Below are 23634 nucleotides of genomic sequence, written 5' to 3' on the forward strand. Positions count from 1 at the left end.
TTGCTGGCAATCTTTGGCATTTCTTGGCTTATGGATGCATTACCCCAATATTTGCCTCTCTGTTCACATGAAGTTCTTTCTGTGTCTCTGTCACTTTATCTAAATACCTTCTTTTTATAAGAGTGCCATTTATGCCGGAAGTGCAAGACCATATTTCCCTCTCTGATCTAGTATCAAAAGTCTAGCTTTTGGTTTTTGTATCTTGCCCCAAAACATGATGGTCAGCCTAGATATCATTCCTCATATTCTGCTCTGGCTTTAACTCCTTTCAAATTCTGACACTGTAACTTTTAAGCATGTTTATTACAGGATAATAGGAAAGGATACTTATTAGTTTATTTTTTCATATTGCCAGTTCTGTGTTTCAGTCATATACATACAAACATGTACACAATCTTTTTTCTTTTAGCTATGCATTACACAGATTTTCTAGTTATACATTTAAATTGATACAGAAAAATTAGACATGTTCTCAGATTTTTGTTTGTAATGATTAAAGAGCTAAGAAATATATCATTATTTATTTATCAAAGATAAATAATATGAAAAACACTTCAAGTCCACACTGTTAGCAAGCATTTTTAAATATCTTCTCACTTCAAATTTATTTTTTGGTTTGTTTTGGTCTTTGAGACAGGGTCTCACTCTGTAGCCCAGGCTGGAGTACAGTGGTGCAATCAGCTCACTGCAACCCCAAACTCCTGGGCTCAAGTCATTCTCCTGCCTTCTCCGAAATAGCTGGGACGGCAAGTGTGCATCACCTTGCTGGCTATTTTAAATTTTTTTTTTTGTGGAGACGGAGTCTCACTATGTTGCCCAGGCTGGTCTTGAATTCCTGGCCTCAAGCAGTCCTCCTGCCTTGGCTTCTCAAAACGCTGGGATTAGAGGCCTAAGCCACTGCACCTGGCCCAAATTTCTTTACTGTGATTATGTCTGACTCTCTGGCTTCTGTCCTGTCATTTCTTCACTTTAGTCATTATACACAACTTTTCGGTAGGTCCACATTCCAGCCCCCTATACATATACATAATGTTGGGTCATTTCCCATACTTTGTATCTCAGCCTAAATATAAATTTCACAAAGAAGATGTTCTAATTACCTTACTTAACTACCTTATTTTATACCCCTCCATAAAATTTTCTATTGGAGTACTTTATTTTCTTAAAAGCATGTGTAACAATCTATTTTTACATAGAAAGTTTATTGCAGATTACTGTTAATTGTCTTTCTCTCTTTCTATAATATAAGCTATAGATGTGAACAAAGTCCTTTTCTTTCATACATGCCACTATATTCCTACCATCTATCATAATGCCTGACACATGAGTACACTGAATTGATATCTATTCATTGGATGAACTGATTTAATGAGAAAGTGAAATAAACATGTTGTATTGTATCAGAAATACCACCTGTTCAAAGCTATAGAATTTTGGTGTGCAAAATTTAAAACCAGAGACTATCATAGTTTGATTACTTGTTTCATGCTTCTTAATCAGTAAATTACGGCAGATAAATAAATGGCATACCAAAATAATTGTTGTGAAGTATGCTTAACATAAGAAGTATTAAAATAGAAAATATGATAGGAGTAAAAATATTTCAAGTTATTACTTGCTTTTGTTTTCACACATAATAATTTTCTTTTTCATGTCTTTTATTTTAGTATCCAGATGCAATAGGTTTGGAGGGATTTTCGGTTATTATAGCTCAACTGCTTGGCATTAATGTAGGATTAACATATGATGACATCACTCAGTGTTTCTGTCTGAGAGCTACATGCATCATGAATCATGAAGCAGTGTAAGATGTTTTCTTAATTAATTTCACTTATATTTTTATAAGGTTGTTTCCAAAATGTGATAATGTTTTTAACCTTTTATATTCGACACCACATCAATGGCTAGAAAGTTATATCATGCTTCTAAAGTTATCACACAAAAATTCTGTATACTTAGGGATATATACTATAGATTGATCTATATCTATGTCTGTGCACACACATACACATCACTGACATCGCACTCATATTCTTTCTTGTCATGCCCAACTTTTAAGCAGAGGTTTGAAAACTTAGTTGCTTTGTACCCATCTTAAACAAAAGTCTTATTTTGTAAACAATATTTTTAATTTTCAGTTGTTGGAAATTATATACTCCAGGTAGAAGATAACTTCTGAGTCCATATCTATTTATATACTAATTTTGTGTGAAGAGATTTTAGTGCTCAGTATTTGTAGCTTTTTGCATGAGAGTGTCTTGCAAAAGTATGGTAATACTTATTCCTATTAAAACAAAGTATTTTAAAATAATAGAGACAATCTGATTAAATAACATTATTCTGTGTAATATTCCTCTTACTTTTTCATATTTGTTCCACAACAAATGGCTGTTAAAATAAGCTAAGGCATTTCTTTTTGCTCTTAAACTTTCAACTCTGAAACTTTAGAAACTATACATTTCTTTCTTTGGAGGCTTAAAGGGCTACCCAGAACCTCTGTCATCTCAGATTTTGCTGTTTAAGTATTGCTATCTGAGACGATTGTCTAACATAGTGCTATAGTGCTGTCTAATACATGATTGTCTACCTTGGTGCTGTCCAATAGAAATAAAATGTGAGTCACATATGTAATTTTAAATTTTCTAGAAGCAATTAAACATAATGAAAATTAAACATAATTTTATGTTTTAATTAAACATAATTAAAAACAATTAACACAATTAAAATAATCAGGTGAAATTAATTGTGGTAATATATTTTAATGATATATTTTATGTAACCCAATAGATCCAAAATATTATCACTTTAACAAGTAACCAAAATAAAAATTGTTAATTGGTTATGTTCTATTCTAGTGTGTATGTGTATTTGTGTTGGGTATGGATGGTGAGAGAAAGAACAGAGTCCAGGGTCACACCAATGCTATCAGCCTTAGCAACTCAAAGAATGGAGTATTCAGCAACTGAGAACAGACATGGTTGTCATAAGTAGTTCAATATCACATACAGTATATTTGAAATGTGTGTTGTGCATCTATTAGACATTTCTCCTAGATATACTAGTGGAAATATACATGTGAACATGTAAATAAAGATCTCCCCGGGACTTATATGTTAGTGTGAAATTTAGGTAATATGAGATGAAATTTTGAAAATAAAAATTAATGAAGCTTATTTTTACATAATGCAAAAGTGCTGTATAGAAAAATATTGAAAGTAGAAGGAGAATGAAGAGGGGGCACAATTTAAGATAGTGTTGTCAAGAAGGATCTCCCTGGAGGGTAACATTTGAGCAGACATCTGACTGAAATGTGAAGGAGTGGCCTGCCCCTCCACACCTGTGGGATATCTCGTCAGGTGGGACGAGAGACTGAGAAAAGAAATAAGACACAGAGACAAAGTATAGAGAAAAACAGTGGGCCCAGGAGACCGGCACTCAGCATACCAAGGACCTGCACCGGCACCGGTCTCTGAGTTCCCTCTGTTTTTATTGATTATTATTTTCATTATCTCAGCAAGAGGAATGCGGTAGGAGAGCAGGGTGATAATAAGGAGAAAGTCAGCAAAAAAAAAAAAAAAAAAATCTGAGCAAAAGAATCTATGTCATAATTAAGTTCAAGGAGAGGTTCTATGCCTGGATGTGCACGTAGGCCAGATTTATGTTTCTCTCCGCCCAAACATCTCAGTGAAGTAAAGAATAACAAAGCAGCATAGCTGCCAACATGTCTCGCCTCCCGCCATAGGGCGGTTTTTCTCCTATCTCAGAATTGAACAAATGTACAATCGGGTTTTATACCGAGACATTCAGTTCCCAGGGGCAGGCAGGAGACAGTGGCCTTCCTCTATCTCAACTGCAAGAGGCTCTTTTACTAATCCACCTCAGCACAGACCATTTACGGGTGTCAGGCTGGGGGACGGTCAGGTCTTTGTCATCCCACGAGGCCATATTTCAGACTATCACATGGGGAGAAACCTTGGACAATACCCAGCTTTCCAGGGCAGAGGTCCCTGTGGCTTTCCGCAGTGCATTGTGCCCCTGGTTTATTGAGTCTAGAGAATGGCGATGACTTTTACCAAGCATACTGCTTGTAAACATTTTGTTAACAAGGCACGTCCTGCACAGCCCTAGATTCCTTAAACCTTGATTCCATATAGCACATGTTTTTGTGAGCTCAAGGTTGGGGCAAAGTGGCTGGGGCAAAGTTACAAATTAACAACATCTCAGCAAAGCAATTGTTTAAAGTACAGGTCAAAATGGAATTTCTTATGTCTTCTCTTTCTACATAGACAGAGTAACAGTCTGATCTCTCTTTCTTTTCCCTTCAAAAAGAAGGAAGAAAGCTTGAACTATATAACAGAAGAGCACACTATGTAGAGGGAACAATAGATAGATGGTTAGATATAGAGATATGTAAATGCATACATATAGATACATAGATTTAACCACCATACCTTATTGCATTACTTTGATGAGAAAATAGGTTTTTAATGCAATTTTTTAAGAGAATGTTAAAGATAAGCAATATTAAAATTTAATTATCCTTGGTTGAATGTCTGCTAAAGTATAAATTTTGGGGTGGCCATCTTGTGATTTACATGATTATGTATGGAGTGTTGTTTAGATGTGGTTTTATTAGCAAGGTTTATTTGCCTGAGGAATATTATTTTATTTTAGGAGTGCCAGTGGTAGAAAGATTTTTAGCAACTGCAGCATGCACGACTATAGATATTTTGTTTCAAAATTTGAGACTAAATGCCTTCAGAAGCTTTCAAATTTGCAACCATTACATCAAAATCAACCGGTGTGTGGTAATGGGATTTTGGAATCCAATGAAGAATGTGACTGTGGTAATAAAAATGTGAGTAACAAAGATTGAAACTGGAGCACAATTTTTATGTTTCTGATAAAACATAAGACATTTTTGTCATGGTATATATAAATGATATATGCAACAATGCCATTAATTTATAACCGAAATATGAGAAACAGGATGAGTTAAGATGTATAAATCACATTCCCACAACTCTTAAATGGAGAAGGCGAGTCTGTCATTAACACTAGGTTTGCATAACTGTTGCCAATCATGCCAGCAGATTGATTTTGAATATATTGGCTAAATGAAGTCCTTTTTATTATCCACATCTCAGTTCCTAACTCATTTGGCTTCATTCTCTATTTTCTCTACAAACTTTTACTAAATGTGATCCAAATTTTTCCCTATCTCTTGTTCTTGCAAGAATTGCTAAACATTATAATGAGGTTTTTAAATCCTTCTCAGACATTCCTGCATTTACAAATTTTTGAATGACCAAAATTTGTTTCATTTATTCATTTTAAAATATATGTATACACCTGATTATAATTTCATCAATCAAATGTTCAATGAACATTATTTTCAACAGGTGAGATGACATACTTAATCTATTTTAAATGTTATTATCTTATAATATTTAACAATTTGTCTCTATTTCAATAAAGTTTCTTCATGATTTATCCCCCAACAGTTACATGAATTCCTCCTCCCTACATAAACAGCTGTCACCACGTTTTAATATACCATTAAATTCTCTCAATTCTCTTAAGTCATCCTATATTTCACAAGGTAAAACCTATATGTATGAGGCTGTGTGTATCTCTATATGTGTATATACACACACATATATCACACTTAAATGTATGTAGTACATATATAGTACACACACACATACATGTATATATATATACAAGTTTCCAATTATCTCATATTTTCCCATGCTGTCTTAGTTTTCTGATAAGCTGTACTGTGCTCATCTTGCAGTCTCCTACCCCTAAATATGGTATCTTTTACTGCCAATAAATACTAGCTATTTTTTATGAATCATAAAATAAAGCAACACAATCTGGGGCTAGGTTTTCACATTTTGGGTTTCTACAACTATAGAATGTAGGCAGATTGACACTAAGAGCAGATATAGCCAGTGTCCCATCAGTATCCCCTTTATATTTGCTGTTCCGGCAGTATTTTTGTTTCAAATACCAGAGACATTCTGCTGGAGTGTGCTTCCTGTTACCTCAGTGGTATGTGCATCCATTAGCAGGGTGGGCTCAATGTGCTTGGAAACTAATGACCAGCCATCAGATAATTATGATGGTGAGTACCAGATTCCTTTCTCCTTGTGAGGAAATTCTTGGAGGCATTTTCTATATCATAGTTCTTTAACTGTGGCCAGTTGGTTAAATCCAGCTGCCGCCTGCCTCTTCTTGTAAATGAAGTTTTATTGAAATACAGCCTTGCCCATGTGTTTGAATGTTGTCCATGCTTCTTTTGTGCTATAATAGCAGAGGTAAATAGTTGCAACAGATACTATATGACAAGCAAGTCTGGAAATAATATTTGATTTTTTACAGAAAACGTTTGTTAATCAAAAGGGAATTTATTGAGTAATTTGAACTATATGAAAGTTAAATGAAATGAAAACCAAGACATTTCAGAAAGATTCTATACAGAATCTGTGATAACACTCCTGACATCAGAGGCCCTGAAACACCATTACAGTTATCACAGATTCTATATTCAGTCACTTTGAAAACCAATTGTAGGCTTTTTGTAAAATAAATAAAGTTATAAATTTCTACTAATAGCAGTGAAGAAAAAATTTCTTATGCAATACTAAGAAATAAAAAGTATCAAATTCAGAAAAGAAGTTAAATTGTCTCTGCAGATGACTTGATCATATATATAGAAAACCCTAGTGTCCAACAAAAATTTACAACTAATAAATAAATTCAGTAAAGTTGCAGGATACAAAATCAATATACAAAAATCAGTAGCTCTTCCTACACTAACAACAAACTGTATGAAAAAGAAATCAAGAACACAGTCTTATTTACAATATCTACAAAAAATAAATACTTGGGAATAAATTTAACCAAGGTGATGAAAGATCTGTATACTGAAAACTATAAAGCATTGTTGCAGGAATGAAAGGAAACAAATTAATGGAAAGATAAACCATGTTCAAGAACTGGAAAAGTTAATATTGTTAAAATATCTATAGTGGCTAAAGTGATCTACATATTCAATGTAATCTCTATCAAAATCCCAATAACATTTTGCATGAAAATAGAGAAACAATTTTCAATTTTGAAGGGGTAGCCTCCCCCTCCACACCTGTGGGCGTTTCTTGTCAGGTGGAATGAGAGACTTGAGAAAAGAAAGAGACACAGAGACAAAGTATAGAGAAAGAAAAGTGGACCCAGGGGACTGGTGCTCAGCATACAGAGGACCCGCGCTGGCACCAGTCTCTGAGTTCCCTCAGTATTTATTGATCATTATCGGGCGTTTCTCGGAGAGGGGGATGTGGCAGGACGATAGGGTAAGAGTGGAGAGAGGGTCAGCAGGAAAACATGTGAACAAATGTCTCTGCATCATAAACAAGGTAAAGAAAAAAGTGCTGTGCTTTTGATGTGTATATACATAAACATCTCAATGCCTTAAAGAGCAGTATTGCCGCCAGTATGTCTCACCTCCAGCCCTAAGGCAGTTTTCTCCTATCTCAGTAGATGGAATATACAATCGGGTTTTACACCAAGACATTCCATTGCCCAGGGACAGCAGGAGAGAGATGCCTTTCTCTTATCTCAACTGCAAAAAGGCCTTTCTCTTTTACTAATCCTCCTTAGCACAGACCCTTTATGGGTGTCGGGCTGGGGGATGTTCAGGTCTTTCCCTTCCCACGAGGCCATATTTCAGACTATTACATGGAGAGAAACCTTGGACAATACCTGGCTTTCCTAGGCAGAGGTCCCTGCGGCCTTCCGCAGTGTATTGTGTCTCTGGGTACTTGAGATTACGGAGTGATGACTCTTAACAAGCATGCTGCCTTCAAGCACTTGTTTAACAAAGCACATCCTGCACAGCCCTTAATCCATTTAATCTTGAGTTGATACAGCACGTTTCAGGGAGCACACGGTTGGGGGTAGGGTTACAGATTAACAGCATCTCAAGGCAGAAGAATTTTTCTTAGTACAGAACAAAATGGAGTCTCTTATGTCTACTTCTTTCTACATAGACACAGTAACAGTCTGGTCTTTCTTTTCCCCACAAAATTTATAAGAAACCACATAAGACCTTAAAACCCAAGCAATTCTGAGTGAAAAGAGCAAAGTTGGAGGCATCACAATACCTGACTTCAAAATATACTACAAAGCTATAGTAATCAAAACAGCATGATAATGACATAAAAACACATAGACCAATGAAACAAAGAGCCCCAAAATAAATGGACACATTTATAGTCAATTGATTTGTGACAATAAAGGATGTTTACTAACTGGATATTCACATGTAGAAGAACAAAATTAGACCCTTGTCTCACAAAATATAAAAAACCAATGCAAAATGGACTAAAGACTTAAAACTAAGACCTGAAACTATAAAATTATTAGAAGAAAATATAGGAAAAAGCTCCACAACGTTGGATCTGGCAATGATTCATAAATATGACACCAAAAACACAGACAGCAAAAGCAAAAATATAGAAATGGAATTATATCTAACTAAAAAGCTTCTACACAGCAAAGGAAACAGTCAACAAAGTAAAGAGAGAACTTAAGGAATTGGAGGAAATATTTGCAAACTATACATCTGATAAAAGGTTAATACAAAAATATATAAAGAACTCCAACCACTCAATAGCGGGAAAACAATCCAGTTAAAAATGGGCAAAGGACCTGAATAGACATTTCTCAAAATAAGACAAACAAATGGACAACAGGTATATGAAAATATGCTCAAAATCACTAATAATCACAGTAATTCAAATTAAAATCAGAAAGAGATATTACTTCACACCTGTCAGAATACGATCATCAAAATAGATGAATGGTAACAGATGTTGGTAAGGGTGTGGAGTAAAGGAAACCTTTGCACACTATGATGGAAACATAAATTAGTACAGCCATTACAAAAACAGTATGGAGGTTCATCAAAAACTTAGAACTTCATATAATCCAGTGATCCCATTACTGGATGTATATTCAAAGGAAATAATAGCAGTACGTTGAAGAGATGTCTGCACTTTCATTTTAATTTCAGCCTTGTGTACAATAGCCAAGGAATCAACCTAAGTGTCTATCAATAAATGAATGGATTAAAAATCTGGTAGAGGTACACAATGGACTACTACTCAGACATTTTTAAAAGAAAAAATTCCTGTAGTTGGTGACAACATGGATGAACCTGGAGGACATGTTGAGTGAAATAAGGCAGGCATAGAAAGACAAATACATCATCTTCTCACTTATTGTGGAATCTAAAAATGTGAAAGCCATACCAGCAAAGAGTAAAATGGAGCTACCAGGGGCTGGGAGTGGGAAACTGGGGTGATGGTGGTCAAAGGATACAGAATTTAAATGAGATAGGAGGCATAAGTTCATGGTGACTATGGTTAATAAAGATGGATTTTATACTTGAAAATTGCTAAGAAAGTAGATTTTAAGTGTTTTCACCACAAAATAATCAGAAGTTTGTGTGTCAATGCATGTGTTAATTAGCTTGATTTAGCCATTTTAGAATGTATACATGTATCAAAACATCATGCTGTACATCATTAATACATAACATTTTTATTTGTCGATTTTTAAAAAAATGTATTTTTTAAAAAAACAACAATAATGGTCATTAAAGTTGAAATATCACTAAAGATCTATACAGATATTAAAAAATGGTAAGATGATATCATGCACATTATATAAGTAAACAACAATCAGATAAAATTGACAAATTATCCTAAAATTGTATTTATAAACACCAACATGAGTCGATATTAAAAAAGTGAATAAATAGCCTTAAAAGAAATCACATCTATAATTTCACAACCTCTCATCAGAGAGAAGTTCATGCCACATGACTCTACAAGTAATTATTTAAAAGTTAAGGAATTCTACTGATTTTAGACTTAGGAAAAAACCTAATATGCCCTAACTTCTTTGAGGATAAAATAATCTTGATGCAAAAATCTGATGAGGATATTTCAAGAATAGTTTTTATGTGTTTTTAATTGATATATCATAGTTGTACATATTTTGGGGGTACATGTTATATTTTGATACATGTATACAATGTGAAATGTTCAAATCAGGGTACCTGGGGTATCTTTTCTTTGTGTTGGGAACATTACAATTCTTTTCTTCTAGCTATTTTAAAATATGCAATAAATAATTTTAAACTATAGTTTACTTATTGTGCTATTGAACACTAGAACTTATGTTTTCTATTTAATTGTATTTCTGTACCCATTAACCAACTTCTATTCATCCCACTTTCCTTCCAAGCCTCTGGTAACAACCATTCTACTCTCTGCCTTCATGAGATCCACTTTATATGCTTCCACACATGATTGAGAACATGTGATATTTGCCTTCTTGTGTCTGACTTATTTCACTTAAGATAATGTCCTCCAGTTACATCCATGTTGCTGCCACTGACAGGATTTCATTCTTTTTTTTTTTTTTTTTTTTTTTTTTTGGAGACAGAGTCTTGCTGAGTCACCCAGGCTGGAGTGCAGTGGCGCGATCTCGGCTCACTGCAAGCTCCGCCTCCCGGGTTCACACTATTCTCCTGCCTCAGCCTCCCGAGTAGCTGGATCTCCTGACCTCGTGATCCACCCGCCTTGGCCTCCCAAAGTGCTGGGATTACAGGCGTGAGCCACCGCACCTGGCCGATTTCATTGTTTTTATGGCTGAATAATATTCTATTGTGTATATAAACCACGTTTTCTTTTTCCATTCATTTGCTGATGGGCTCAGGTTGATTCCACACCTTGGCTATTGTAAATAGTGCTTGCTGCAATAGACATGAGAGTGCAGGTATCTTTTCAGTATACTGATTTCCTCTCTTTTGGATGTATATCCAGCAGTGGGATTGCTGGATCATGTGGTAGTTCTATTTTTTGTTTGTTGAGGAAGCTTCATACTACTTTCCATAATAACTATAATACTTTAGATTTCCATTAACAGTGTGCAAGCGTTTCCCTTTCTCAGCATCCACATTAGCATTTGTTATTTTCTGTCATTTTGATAATAGCCATTCTAACTAGGATGAGATCATATCTCATTGTGGGTTTGATTTGTATGTCCCTGATGATAACTGATGAACGTTTTCTTCATATATCTGTTGTCATTTGAATGTCTTATTTTGAGAAGTGTAGGGGATTTTTGTCCATTTTTAAATTGGATTATTTGGTTTTTGCTATCCGGTTGTTTGAGTTCCTTATATACTTTTATATATTAAGCTATTATCAAATGTGTAATTGGCAAATATTTTCTCCCATTCTTTAGGTCATCTCTTCACTCTGTTAATTGTTTCATTTGCTATACAGAAGCTTTTTAGCTTGATGTAATCCTATCCATTTTTACTTTTGTTCCCTCTGCTTTTAGTCTTGCTTAAAAAAAAAAAACTTAGACCAATTTCCCATAGTGTTTCCACAATGTGTTCTTCTGGTAGTTTCATATTTTCAGGTATTACATTTAAGTCTTTAATTCACTTTTAGTTAATTTTTGTAAATGGTGAAAGATGGAGATCTAGTTTCATTCTCTTGCATATAGATATTTCATTTTCCCAGTGCCATTTATTAAAGAGACTGTTCTTTTCCCAGTGTATATTGTTGGATATGTCCATATTTCTCATGAACACAAAATCTTCACTAAATGATTAACAAATTGAAAATAATGATACAACATATACATAAACAGTAACATTATGCTCTATTGTTGGGGATATTGTGGTTTATTTACAGAATGTAAAAAAAGTGATCATCTCAATGGATAGATAATAAATTTTGAGAAAAAAAGGAAAAGAGGGAAACTCACTATATTTTAGAAAGGGTATCTGTAAAATCTACAGTTAACATCATGCATAATAGTTGTTCTCACGGAGGTCAGAAATGAGGCAGTGATATCTGTTGTCATCTTTCACACTTATTATTGAATGTGATAAACTAGCCACCAAAGCAACAAAAAGAAAATGCATAATAGTTGGAAGAGAGGAAATTTAGCTTTCATTATTTATAATCATATCATTGTATGCATGAAAACCCAAAATAATCTAGAAATAAATTATTTGCACGTATGAATGAATTTATCAAGGTCACTCGTTACATAGTCAATTCATAAAAATCAAATATTTCTTTATAAATGATTAGAAGAAAAAAATTTAAAACAACAGCATCTACAATAATACCCAGGAACATGAAATACTTAGGAATATATATAATAAAACATGTATAAGACTACTAAATATAAAACTGCAAATCATTAGGAGAAAAATTATGGGACTACTTAATCAATGCAAGGATATGTCATGTTTTAAAATTAGAGGAATTAATATTGCTAAGATGTAATTTTTTGTCCAAATTCATCATCCCCAAGTGCAATTCCAATTCATATGCTAGCAGGAATTGTATTTGCATATGTGTTGGTATATGTAAATAGACAAGCTGATTTTAAAGATTAAATGGAAACATGAAAGGCACAAAGCTAGCCAAGGTGATCTTGAAAAAAAAAAAAACAAATTTGGTCCACTGAAATTTTCAGAAATCTATTTTCATTATAAAATTATAGTTATTAAAGCAGTATGGTATATGTGCCTGGACAGACACAGACAAATGAAACAGAATGGAATCTAGAATAGACCTACGTAAATATAATTACTGTTTTGTGACAAAAAGGACAGAGGAATGCAGTGTAGAAAGGATGCCTTTACAAAAAATGATGCTGGGACAATTCAATGTACATAAGAAATAGTCTTTACCTATTTGGTTTATATATAGAACCTAATTTCAGATATATTGTTGATAAATGTGTAAAGCTAAAAAAACACAAAACAAAGTGTAAAACATAAGCGAATATGTAGTCTAATAATTTTCTCTAAATGTCAATATTACCTAATATTTACAAATTAGATTTTGATAAAATAAAATATCAGATAAGAGATTTAAAGGGTAGATTATACAATAGGAGATTGTTTTCTCCACATAAATGTGACAGGAGATATGTACTCAGATAAAGAATACATATAAATCAGTAAGAAAATGACAGACTTTCAGACAGAAGAATTGACCTAATTCTTAAACAGAAACTTTCAAAGTGGATATACTAATCGCTAATAAATTTGTGAATCGATGCTCAGCATCCCAAAATGCAGATCGAAAGCATAATTTGGAAACAACAAAACACCATGAGAATGGCGGAAAAGAAAAAAATTGGTGAGGATGAGTAGCTATTAGGCACTACTGTTGGTAGTGAAAATTGGCACAAGTGAAAAGTGCTATTTTATTGTAAAGTTGAACACATACATAACTGTGATCCAGAATTTCAGTCTCAGGTATATATAAAACATAAAACATTCATATCATAATAGCAAAGAAAAGAAAACAGAGAAATAGCCCAAATATTCTTCTTCAGCAAAATGAAAAGCAAATTGTGTTATAATGATAAAATAAAGTATGCTGCACAAAACAAAGTGGTTGAATTCAATAAACATTATTTTGAGCAAGATAACCAAGGCCAAGAAAATTATAGTAAGTTAAAAAAATAAAACTATTATAGACTGTTAAAAGTCAAGATCACATTTCCTTTTATTGGTTAGTAGTCACTAAAAAGGTTTTTGTTTGTTTGTTTGTTTTTGTTTTTTGAGACAGCCTTGCTTTTATCATCCAGGCTGGAGTGCAGTGGCTTGATGTCAGCTCACTCTAACCTCTGCCTCCCAGGTTCAAGAGATTCTCCTGCCTCAGCCTCCCGAGTAGCTGGGATTACAGGTGCCCGCCACCATGCCTGGCTAGTTTTTTCTTTTCTTTTTGGTACAGATGAGATTTCGCTATGTTGCCCAGGCTGGGTTTGAACTCCTGGCCTCAAGTGATCCACCTGCCTTGGCTTCCCAAAGTTCTGGGATTACAGACGTGAGCCATGGTGCCTGGCCTAGTTACTAAAAAGGGGTTTAAGGGAACATCTCAAGACTTGATGACACTATTCACGTTGTTTTGGGGAAGTGTCAATCTCTTCTAGAAGTGTATTCAACATATAACTTTAGATATGTTCATTTTAAAGGTAAACAGGACATCTAAAAAGTAATATATTGGAAATTGTATTTTGAATGAAAAAGACATGAAAGAACAAAGTCTTTATAGTCTTAAAAATGAGAAGAAAGGAAAAGCAAAACAAAAAACCTATGATACCTCATAAATATTAAAAATATAATGATGTCATAGTAAGAATATAACATGTCAGGAATAGACATAACTGTTAAAAGGTTATATTTTCCTATTAAATGAGAATTATATTGTATTATAAAATATCCAGCTGTATGCTCTTTACATTTCCATATCTACAGTAATCAAAACACATAGGGAATTGTTTTGGGAGTCTTTGAGCTGAGATTACCAGTGGCACTCCTGCTGATGCAAATTAATAATTTGTTGCTTTTTATTAACTGAGTGAAATGAAACATTTATAAATCAAAGAAAAAGAACTTAAAAGAATCTATGGCAAATTCCTTAAATTGTTTTATTAATATAATTGTGGTAGGCAGAATATCGTCCTCTCAAAGTTGCCCCCATCTCATCCTTGAACCTGTGTGCATGCTATTTCACATGGCAAAAGGAACTTCGCAGGTGTGATTGAGTTAAAGACCTTGTGATGGAGACAATATACCACATTATTCAGATGCATCCAATTGCTCAGATTTTTTAAAGCAGAAGAAGAAGGAGAAGAAAAGCTGATAGTGATGTGCTATGACAAGAATTTGACTTCCCTTTACTGGCTTTAAAGATAGAGGAAAAAAACATGAGCCAAGGAATTTGAGTGGCCTTCTATGAGCTGAAAAAGGCAGGAAAATAGATTCTACCAGAAAGCTTCCAGAAAAGAATGCAAGCCCACCAACACCTTGATTTTTAGCTCATTGGACTTCTACACTACAGAAGTTTAGATCGTATGTTTGCATGGTTTTAAACCACTAAGTTTGTGGTAACCTGTTAAAGGTTACAGCAGTAAGAGGAAACAAACACAATTATACTAAGTAATAAGTAGGTTGTTTACGCTGGTTTCTTAGTTTACCACTGCTGAGATTTCTTTCCCAGAAATCTAAGTAAAAATAACACTGCACTAGGGAGGGTTGAAAACGGAATAATGCTTCTGGAGAGTACCTTACATGCCTCTCTTCATTGTAACCTGAATGTTGGAGGGCAGATGTGCTATTACAACTTTTCTTATTTGAGTTGTGGAGAGGAGTACTTCCTATACTCTCTAATCAACATTTTAAAATAATATATTTTTCAAAATTGAGAACAAGATGAATAATAAATGTAAAGAACACTTCACATTTCCAACTTGATCTCTTGCTAGAAAACATTTAAAATAGTTTTGGGGAATGAGAATGTCTAAGTCTTAATATAGAATGCCTTCAGGGAAATTTGAGACAATTATAATGCATGACTGATTTTTAAAATACCCCATGGAATTTTGAAAATTACATATATTCTTTTTTCATTATAAAGTTCCCTTGCTATTAGATTATGCTTTTTAGTGACTGTTGTTATACATTATCTGATAATTGATTAGTTGTTTGATAGCTAAAATAATTGATTGGATTTTTACATGGAAAATTACCTACGAAGTCTTAATTTTCAAACATATTTTCTAAGGATCCCCTAGTATTGGAATGAATAATTAAAAAAAAACAAGCAAATACACAAAAAAGCAAGTATGTGTGTGATATATTATGAAAGAAAACCAAATTATAAACATTGAACAGTATATAAGCAATAGCAATTACTAAAAATGTAAAAACTAAGAAGATGGGCAAGATAGTGAACTTAATATAATCAATGAGGTGTCTCTGAAATATGTAAAACAAAATACGTGGAATATGCACATATCCAGCCATAGAATATGCACCCTGAAATATATAAAACAAAATACATGGACCATGCACGTATCCATAGTTCATAAGGCTTTAATATACCTCTTTCAGGCTATCAAACAACTAATAAATTATCAGATAATTAACAACAGTCACTAAAAAGCATATCTAATAGCAAGGGAACTTTATAATCAAAAAAAGAATACACATAATTTTCAAAATTCCATGGGTTATTTTAAAAATCAGTCATGCATTAGATCATGCTGAAAATAATTATAGATACCAAAAAATCTGAAAATAAATGTGTATTCCCACAACATAATAAAGCTGGATATTAACCTAAAACACATTGTCCCTGACAATCCATCTGCAAAGAAAAAGAAATGCTTTATTTTTAAAGACATTTAAACTGGGGGGAGAGGTGAAGTCTTGAGTTTTTGTATGTGACTGAAGTTTTTATCAGTACACAATAATTTATTTTAACTATAAGATATTTTATGTAAGCCTTATGATAACCACAACACAAAAAACTATGGCAGGTGCACAAATGAGAAAGGAAGTAAAACTTAACACAAAAGAAAATCACCAAATCACAAGGATAAACAACAAGAGAAGAAGAAAAGAACAAAAGATCTACAAAACAACCAAATAACAACTAAAAAAATGGCAGTAGTCAATTCTTGCCTATAAATAGTTACTTTGACTATAAATGGATTAGATTATTGAGTCAGAAGACACAGAGTGGCTGAATGGATTTTTTAAAAAGATTAAATTATATGCTACATCCAGGAGCCTAGCTTTAGCTTTAAGGACCCACATAGGCTGAAAGTAAAGGAATGCAAGACTATATTTCACGCACATAGTAACCGAAAAAGAACAGGGACAGCTATATTAATAACAGATAAAGTAGACTTCAAGTGGAAAACAGTCACAAGAAACAACAAAATACTTAATGAAAATGGTACAATTCACCAAGAATACATAACAATTATAAATGCACCCAATACTGAAGTACCTAAGTATATAAGGTAAATATTAACAGACATTGAGGGAGAAATAGATGACAATACAATATAATAGGAGAGGATTTTAATACTCCACTTTCAACAATGGACATATCAACCAGACAGAAAATTAACAAGAAAGTACTGGAAAAGCTATTTTAAAAGAATAATATGAAAATTCCAGTCCTGTAATTAGGAAAATATAAAATAAGCATTAAAAAGTAGTAATTCTAATCAATAATAGCAAATGCAAACATTTATAATCTGTGCAATATTAATGCGATATTGTGCAGAAACAGAGTTAACGTACCAACCCTGAAGTTGCCATCTTTAGAAAGACCTGCTTCTAAGGTTGGCCTTCAGTTCAGGTCTGAGAAGTTGAAGTTTTAAATGTTCCATAGGTGATAATGTTGGTTTGCTTTCCCAGACTGTGATGTTGAACAATTTAATTTATGGTAGATACCTGCTTCCTTTTGGGATTCTAGAATTTTGGTTACTGTGATTGATCATTTAAGTACATGATCAGGATGCCTATATGACCATACTCAAAAAAAAAAACAAAAAGACAAAACTGTTTCTTCTTCTTCTTCTTTTTTTTTTTTTTTTTTTTTGAGGGAGTCTAGCTTTGTCGCCCAGGCTGGAGTGCAGTGGTGCGATATCGGCTCACTGCAGGCTCCGCCTCCTGGGTTCACGCCATTCTCCTGCCTCAGCCTCCCAAGTAGCTGGGACTACAGGCACCCACCACCACACCCAGCAAATTTTTTTTTTTTTTTTTTTGTATTTTTGGTAGAGATGGGGTTTCACCGTGTTAGCCAGGATGGTCTCTATCTCCTGACCTCGTGATCCGCCTTCCTCAGCCTCCCAAAGTGCTGAGATTACAGGCGTGAGCCACCATTCCCAGCCTCTCTTTTCTATATTTTTATAATGTTTCTTTGCAGTCTATAATTGGTCTGTTAATGGTGCCTATCAATTTGAGTAATTTGTAATATTCTTGTTCCTTTAGGACTATTGGGTTTTATGTATTGATTATCAAGACCTCCACCATGCCAAGACTATAAAACAGTATCAGTACTTTATTCTTATATTTTATTGCTAATTTTAAGGCTTATAGCTTTACTTTTTGTAAAATGTATCCCTCTATATGCTGTGAAATATTTGTTAAAATATTTATTAGCAGTGATACATGTGAACACAGGTACAAATAAGGAGCATGCAGCCACATTTGTATGGGTGAGTGGGTACAAAACAGAGCTTCCATTTGTGAAAAATGGAGGATATTTATGAAGATACAGGTGTCAATGCCCTTTCGACAAAGACTACCTAGAACATATCCGTAGTGTTACAAATTAGGCTTATTTTATATATATATAAAGGCAACCAGATATCATATAAAATCTGTTTCTGTTATCTAATAGGAACAGGGAAAGAAAAAAGCTCTGCTATGCAAAATGGTCAAAATATATGATTATTTAATTCATAAATAAAATTGCACAAATGCAAATTTATGCACAAACTCACTGGTAATCAGAGAAGTAATAATGAGAGCTTTGAGATCAGTTTTTCCATTCCTTGTTACAAATTAAAATGATTGGTCATAATTAGTACTGCTAAGTATTGTGGTACAGGGAGAGCGTCTTCATTAATTACTAGTGAAAGAATATATACACACACATACATTTATACAGCATTATTTAACTTTGGAAGGTTAAACAGTAAATTATACAATGTGATTATCCCTAGAGAATCTGGAGAATGTAATTACAATTTCAACTTCTGCTCTATATTTTATATATTATTTGATCATATAAGCATACGTCCATTTACATGCATACATATGAAAAAGTGTGAACAAATGGAAATTTCAAAATTAAGAAGAATCCTGCCTTTATATTAAAGGACAAGATCTTTGAAACTAGATCTCTGAGTAAATAAAATTGTTTAATAAAAGAGTTAAGAATATAAAAATATGGTGTAAATGCAGTGTTATTTACATACAAACAATATTTGTTTTTTAAGATTCTTTAAAGTTATAACCTAATTTATTTGTTTATTTATTTGAGATGTAGTCTCACTCTGTCATCCAGGCTGGAGTGCAGTGGCATGACCTTGGCTCACTGCAACCTCTGCCGCCCAGGTTTAAGTGATTCTCTTGCCTCAGCGTCCTGAGTAGCTGGGATTACAGGCACGCACCACCACGCCTGGCTAATTTTTGTATTTTTAGTAAAGGTGGGGTTTCACCATGTTGGCCAGGCTGGTCTTGAACTCCTGACCTCAAGTGATCTGCCCACCTTGGCCTCCCAAAGTGCTGGGATTACAGGCGTGAGCCACTGCGCCCGGCCCCTATTTGAATAATAATTGACTGCCATTTACTTTTTAAAAATAATAGGTATAGTCTTTTTTTGTTTATTTCTATTATAGTAAAACATGGTACATAAATATATACTAAGTACATTTTTATTCTACTTACTGCCTCACTCTAACTTTATTTACAATTGGAATCCTTAGTAAACAAATCACCCATGAGACCCTTGAGAAAAGTTTGTTTCTCCTAAAAACCACCTTTTCATTCCCCCAAGGATATATTTTGGTGTTGGTAACTTACGAGTTAATTATGAAATATTTTAGCTAATGAATATTGCTGACCAACTGCTATTTTAGATGTTATTTCTGCAGTTCTTACACTTGCATGTACCTGTGGCTATTCTAGAAATAGTAAAATAGGGTCTGGCATGGTGGCTAACTCCTGTAATCCTAGCACTTTGTGAGGCTGAGGCAGGAGGATCGTTTGAACTGAGGAGTTTGAGACCAGCCTGGGCAAGATAGTGACACCTAGTCTTTACAAAAAAAAAGAAAAGAAAAGAAAAAAAATATCTGGGCATGATTGCTTACACCTCTGGTCCCAGCTACTCAGGAGGCTGGGGTGGGAGGATCACTTGGATCTCACTGGTTGAGGCTGCAGTGTGTCATGATCACACCACTGCATTCCAGCCTGGGCGACAGAGTGAAATCCTGTCTCAAAAAAAAAAAAAAAAAAAAAAAAAAGAAGAAGAAAAGAAATGGTAAACTAATACAGCTTCATTGGAATTATACAATTATATTGTATAATTACAAGTTTGTACACAACAGAATATTAAATTGAAATTGAGATTAAGAAACAAGAGCTTTTAAGTGGTTAAACTGTAATAATATTTCTTCCTGTAAAATTTTAGGAATGTCAATTTAAGAAGTGCTGTGATTATAACACATGTAAACTGAAGGGCTCAGTAAAATGTGGTTCTGGACCATGTTGTACATCAAAGTGTGAGGTAAGTTACCAACATTCATTAAAAGCAAATTGAACTGTGGTAAGAGACGTCTGTATTAACTGAATCAATGTGCAATTAATAAAAAGAATATATAAGGAATTTAGTGAAATAAAATGTAGAGTGCATGAACAAACACAAGTTTAAAGGAAAATTGCTATAAAATATAAAAGTCATCTCAGACAGGTACGGTTGCAGTTACTATATGCATGGGCTCCACATACTGAATCACTTAATACGTGCAAACATGAATTAGGTGCATTAGCATGATGCATGTGAGATTTATTCCTGTTGTGTCTATTAGCAAATAATTCCTTTTTGTTGCTGAATAGTATTGCAAATATTGTAAAGATATGCCAGAGTTTATTTTTATTTTTGTCTTTATTCCCTAAACAATACAGTATAACTATTTACATAGCATTTATATTGTATTAGGTAATATAAGTAATACAGAGATAATAAAAATATATGAGAAGATGTGTGTAAGTTATATACAAATGTTACAAGATATTATGTAAAGGACTTGAGTGCCCATAGATTTAATATGCCTGAGGGTTCCTGGAACCAAATGCCCATGGATTCTGAGTGATGATTCTATTCTTTAGTGTTAAAATCACAAAGTTTACCATCTTCTAAATTATCAGATAAAAGGGAGAAAAAACACACATTACTACATCCAAAAAGTTATCAACTCTCAAATAAATTATAAAGTCAAATAAATGATGAATGATTACGGAAAAAATTGTAGCATGAATAGCAGACAAAATATGCAGCATATAGAATGTGTAAAGAACTCTCATTGATAACTGAAATGCAAATCATACACATACAATTGAAATGAACAGTATTTATTGATATTGGAATGATTACATAATTATATATTGTACAAGAGTTAGTAAATATGGACTAAATATTAATGCAGTAATATAGTATTATGTCCAAGACACACATTTGGATAAGAAAACAAGTTCCTTAATAGCAAGATATTTTATTATTCCAATTCTGGTAAATCACCTCTATGTAAATATTCTATGTATTTTTTTTGTTGAATTTAGCTATTAATGTATAATTTAATATACTAAAATTCTGTTAGTGAATATTCCCAAGTGTCAGAAGAAACATATTTAAGCTTATAACTAGCATCATAAAAAGGATAGGTGATGTCATCACTCCTCTCTCACATTTCCCTGTGCCTCTTTATACTCAATCCATGACTCCACCCGCAGCCCCTGGTAACCACTGATCTGTTTTCTGAAGCTGTAATTATGCTTTTGCAAAAATATCACATAAATTGAATCATACAGTATGTGCAAATGTGAAGTAGGCATCTTAACATAATGTATTTGAGATACATTCATGTTCTTATGTTTATTAGCAGATCATTCCTTTATAGTGACTGCATATTAGTAGTATTGCAAGGACTGTAAGGATGTACCACAGTTCATTCATCCATTCCCCAGTTGAGGGATATTTTGGCTGTTTTCCATTTTTGGTGATGAAAATATGGCTACTTTAATATTCATAAGCATATTTGTGCATGAACATAGTGTTTCATTTCACTTAGCTAGATACCTAGGAAAGGGATTGCTGGATCATATGGTAAATATGGAACTTTATAGGAAATTGAAAAAGTCTTTCAAAGCAACTGTACTATCTTGAGTTCCCATCAGACACTTATGAGACTTACAGTTGCTTTGTAAATTGAATGTAAACACTAAAACTATAAAATATATGGTTTTGTGTTATCTTTGCTACTGATTTGTTATTTGTACCTTTTAAAAATCATTTAAATCATTGATCCATACAAATTATTGATTATAATTTACTGATTCACCATTGCTTTATGAATCATTAATTAATCAGGCTAATTTCATATTTCATTTCATGTGTAGTGAATAATTCTTATAATAGAACATGATCATATACCATAAAAACAAAATACGTTTTTACTATTTTTGCTGTATAGTCTTTTATCTTTTAGAGTAAATAAAAGAAGAAAAAAATTAAATGAATTAACATCATTTGTTTCATTTCAGAGGTCTATTTTCTTTTGCAGATTTCTGTTTACTATCATATTTCTTGTACCTGAAGACCTCCCTTTACTATTTCTTGTCATTTATGTCCTCTGAAAATAAATTATCTCAGTTTTTTTTTGTTTGTTTGTTTGAGACAGGGTCTGGCTCTGCTGCCCAGACTGGAGTGCAGTGGCACTATCTCTGCTAGCTGCAACCTCCACCTCCTGGGCTGAAGCCAACCTTCCACCTCAGCCTCCCAAGTAGCTAGGACTACAGGCACACACCACCATGCCCAGCTAATTTTTGTATTTTTTGTAGAGATGGGGTATTCCACCATGTTTCCCAGGCTGTCCTTGAACTTCTGAGCTCAAGCAATCTATCCCCCTAGGCCTCCCAAAATGCTGGGATTACAGATGTTAGCCACCACGCCTGGCTACTCATTTATTTTTTGTCTAGGAAAGTCTTTATATCTCATTCTTTTTTGAAATATATAGTTACAGGGTATGGAATTCTAAGTTGAAAAAGTTGTTTTTAAATTTCATCACTTTTAAGTTACCATTTCTTTTATTTATTATGCATCTTTGTTTCATTATTGAATATTGTATTAGTTGGTTTTCATGCTGCTGATAAAGGCACACCTGAGACTGGGAAATTTACAAAAGAAAGAAGTTTAATGGACTCGCAGCTCCTCACGGCTGGGAAGGCCTCACAATCATGGTGGAAGGTGAAAGGCACATCTCACACGGCAGCAGACAAGAGAAGAGAGCTTGTGCAGGGAAACTGCTTTTTATAAAACCATCAGCTCTTGTGAGACCTATTCACTATCACGAGAATAACACAGGAAAGACCTGCCCCCTGATTGAATTATCTCCCACCAGGTGCCTCCCATCACATGTGGGAATTATGGGAGCTACAATTCAAGATTAGATTTGGGTGGGGACACAGCCAAACTGTATCAAGTATTAATTTCATCAAACTGGATTGTATTTTGTGTGTGTGCGTGTGTGTGTCAACATATATAGCAGGACAGCATTTCAACATGGTGAATTTCACTATGGATGGCAATCTATTAGGTCAGGCCACCGCAAAATTTTGGCAATAACTGTACACCTCACCTAAGTGATGCAAGGAGGCCTTTATGCTCTTAGATAATAATAAACATATAAAAATGAGGCCAGCTGTGGTGGCTCAAGGCTGGGCGCGGTGGCTCATGCCTGCAATCCCAGCACTTTGGGAGGCCAAGGTGGGTGGATCACGTGAGGTCAGGAGTTCGAGACCAGCCTGACTAACATGGTGAAACCCTGTCTTTACTAAAAATACAAAAATTAGCCAGGCGTGGTGGCATGTACCTATAATCCTAGCTACTCGGGAGGCTGAGGCAGGAGAATTGCTTGAACCTGGGGGATGGAGGTTGCATT

General features: G+C 34.0%; 1 protein-coding gene across 1 annotated transcript in view; it reads left to right on the forward strand.

Annotated features, from left to right (window-relative positions):
- The window catches only part of LOC103786903 (disintegrin and metalloproteinase domain-containing protein 18), a 153533-nt gene that overhangs the window by 59141 nt on the left and 70758 nt on the right, over positions 1-23634 (forward strand). The window contains exons 11-13 of the mRNA XM_034965981.3: positions 1668-1804; positions 4675-4858; positions 20109-20204. Coding sequence (XP_034821872.2) covers positions 1668-1804; positions 4675-4858; positions 20109-20204 — 417 coding nt within the window. The remainder of the gene's footprint in view (positions 1-1667; positions 1805-4674; positions 4859-20108; positions 20205-23634) is intronic.

This window comes from Pan paniscus, chromosome 7 (genome assembly GCF_029289425.2).
Source record: "Pan paniscus chromosome 7, NHGRI_mPanPan1-v2.0_pri, whole genome shotgun sequence".
Lineage (NCBI taxonomy): Eukaryota > Metazoa > Chordata > Mammalia > Primates > Hominidae > Pan > Pan paniscus.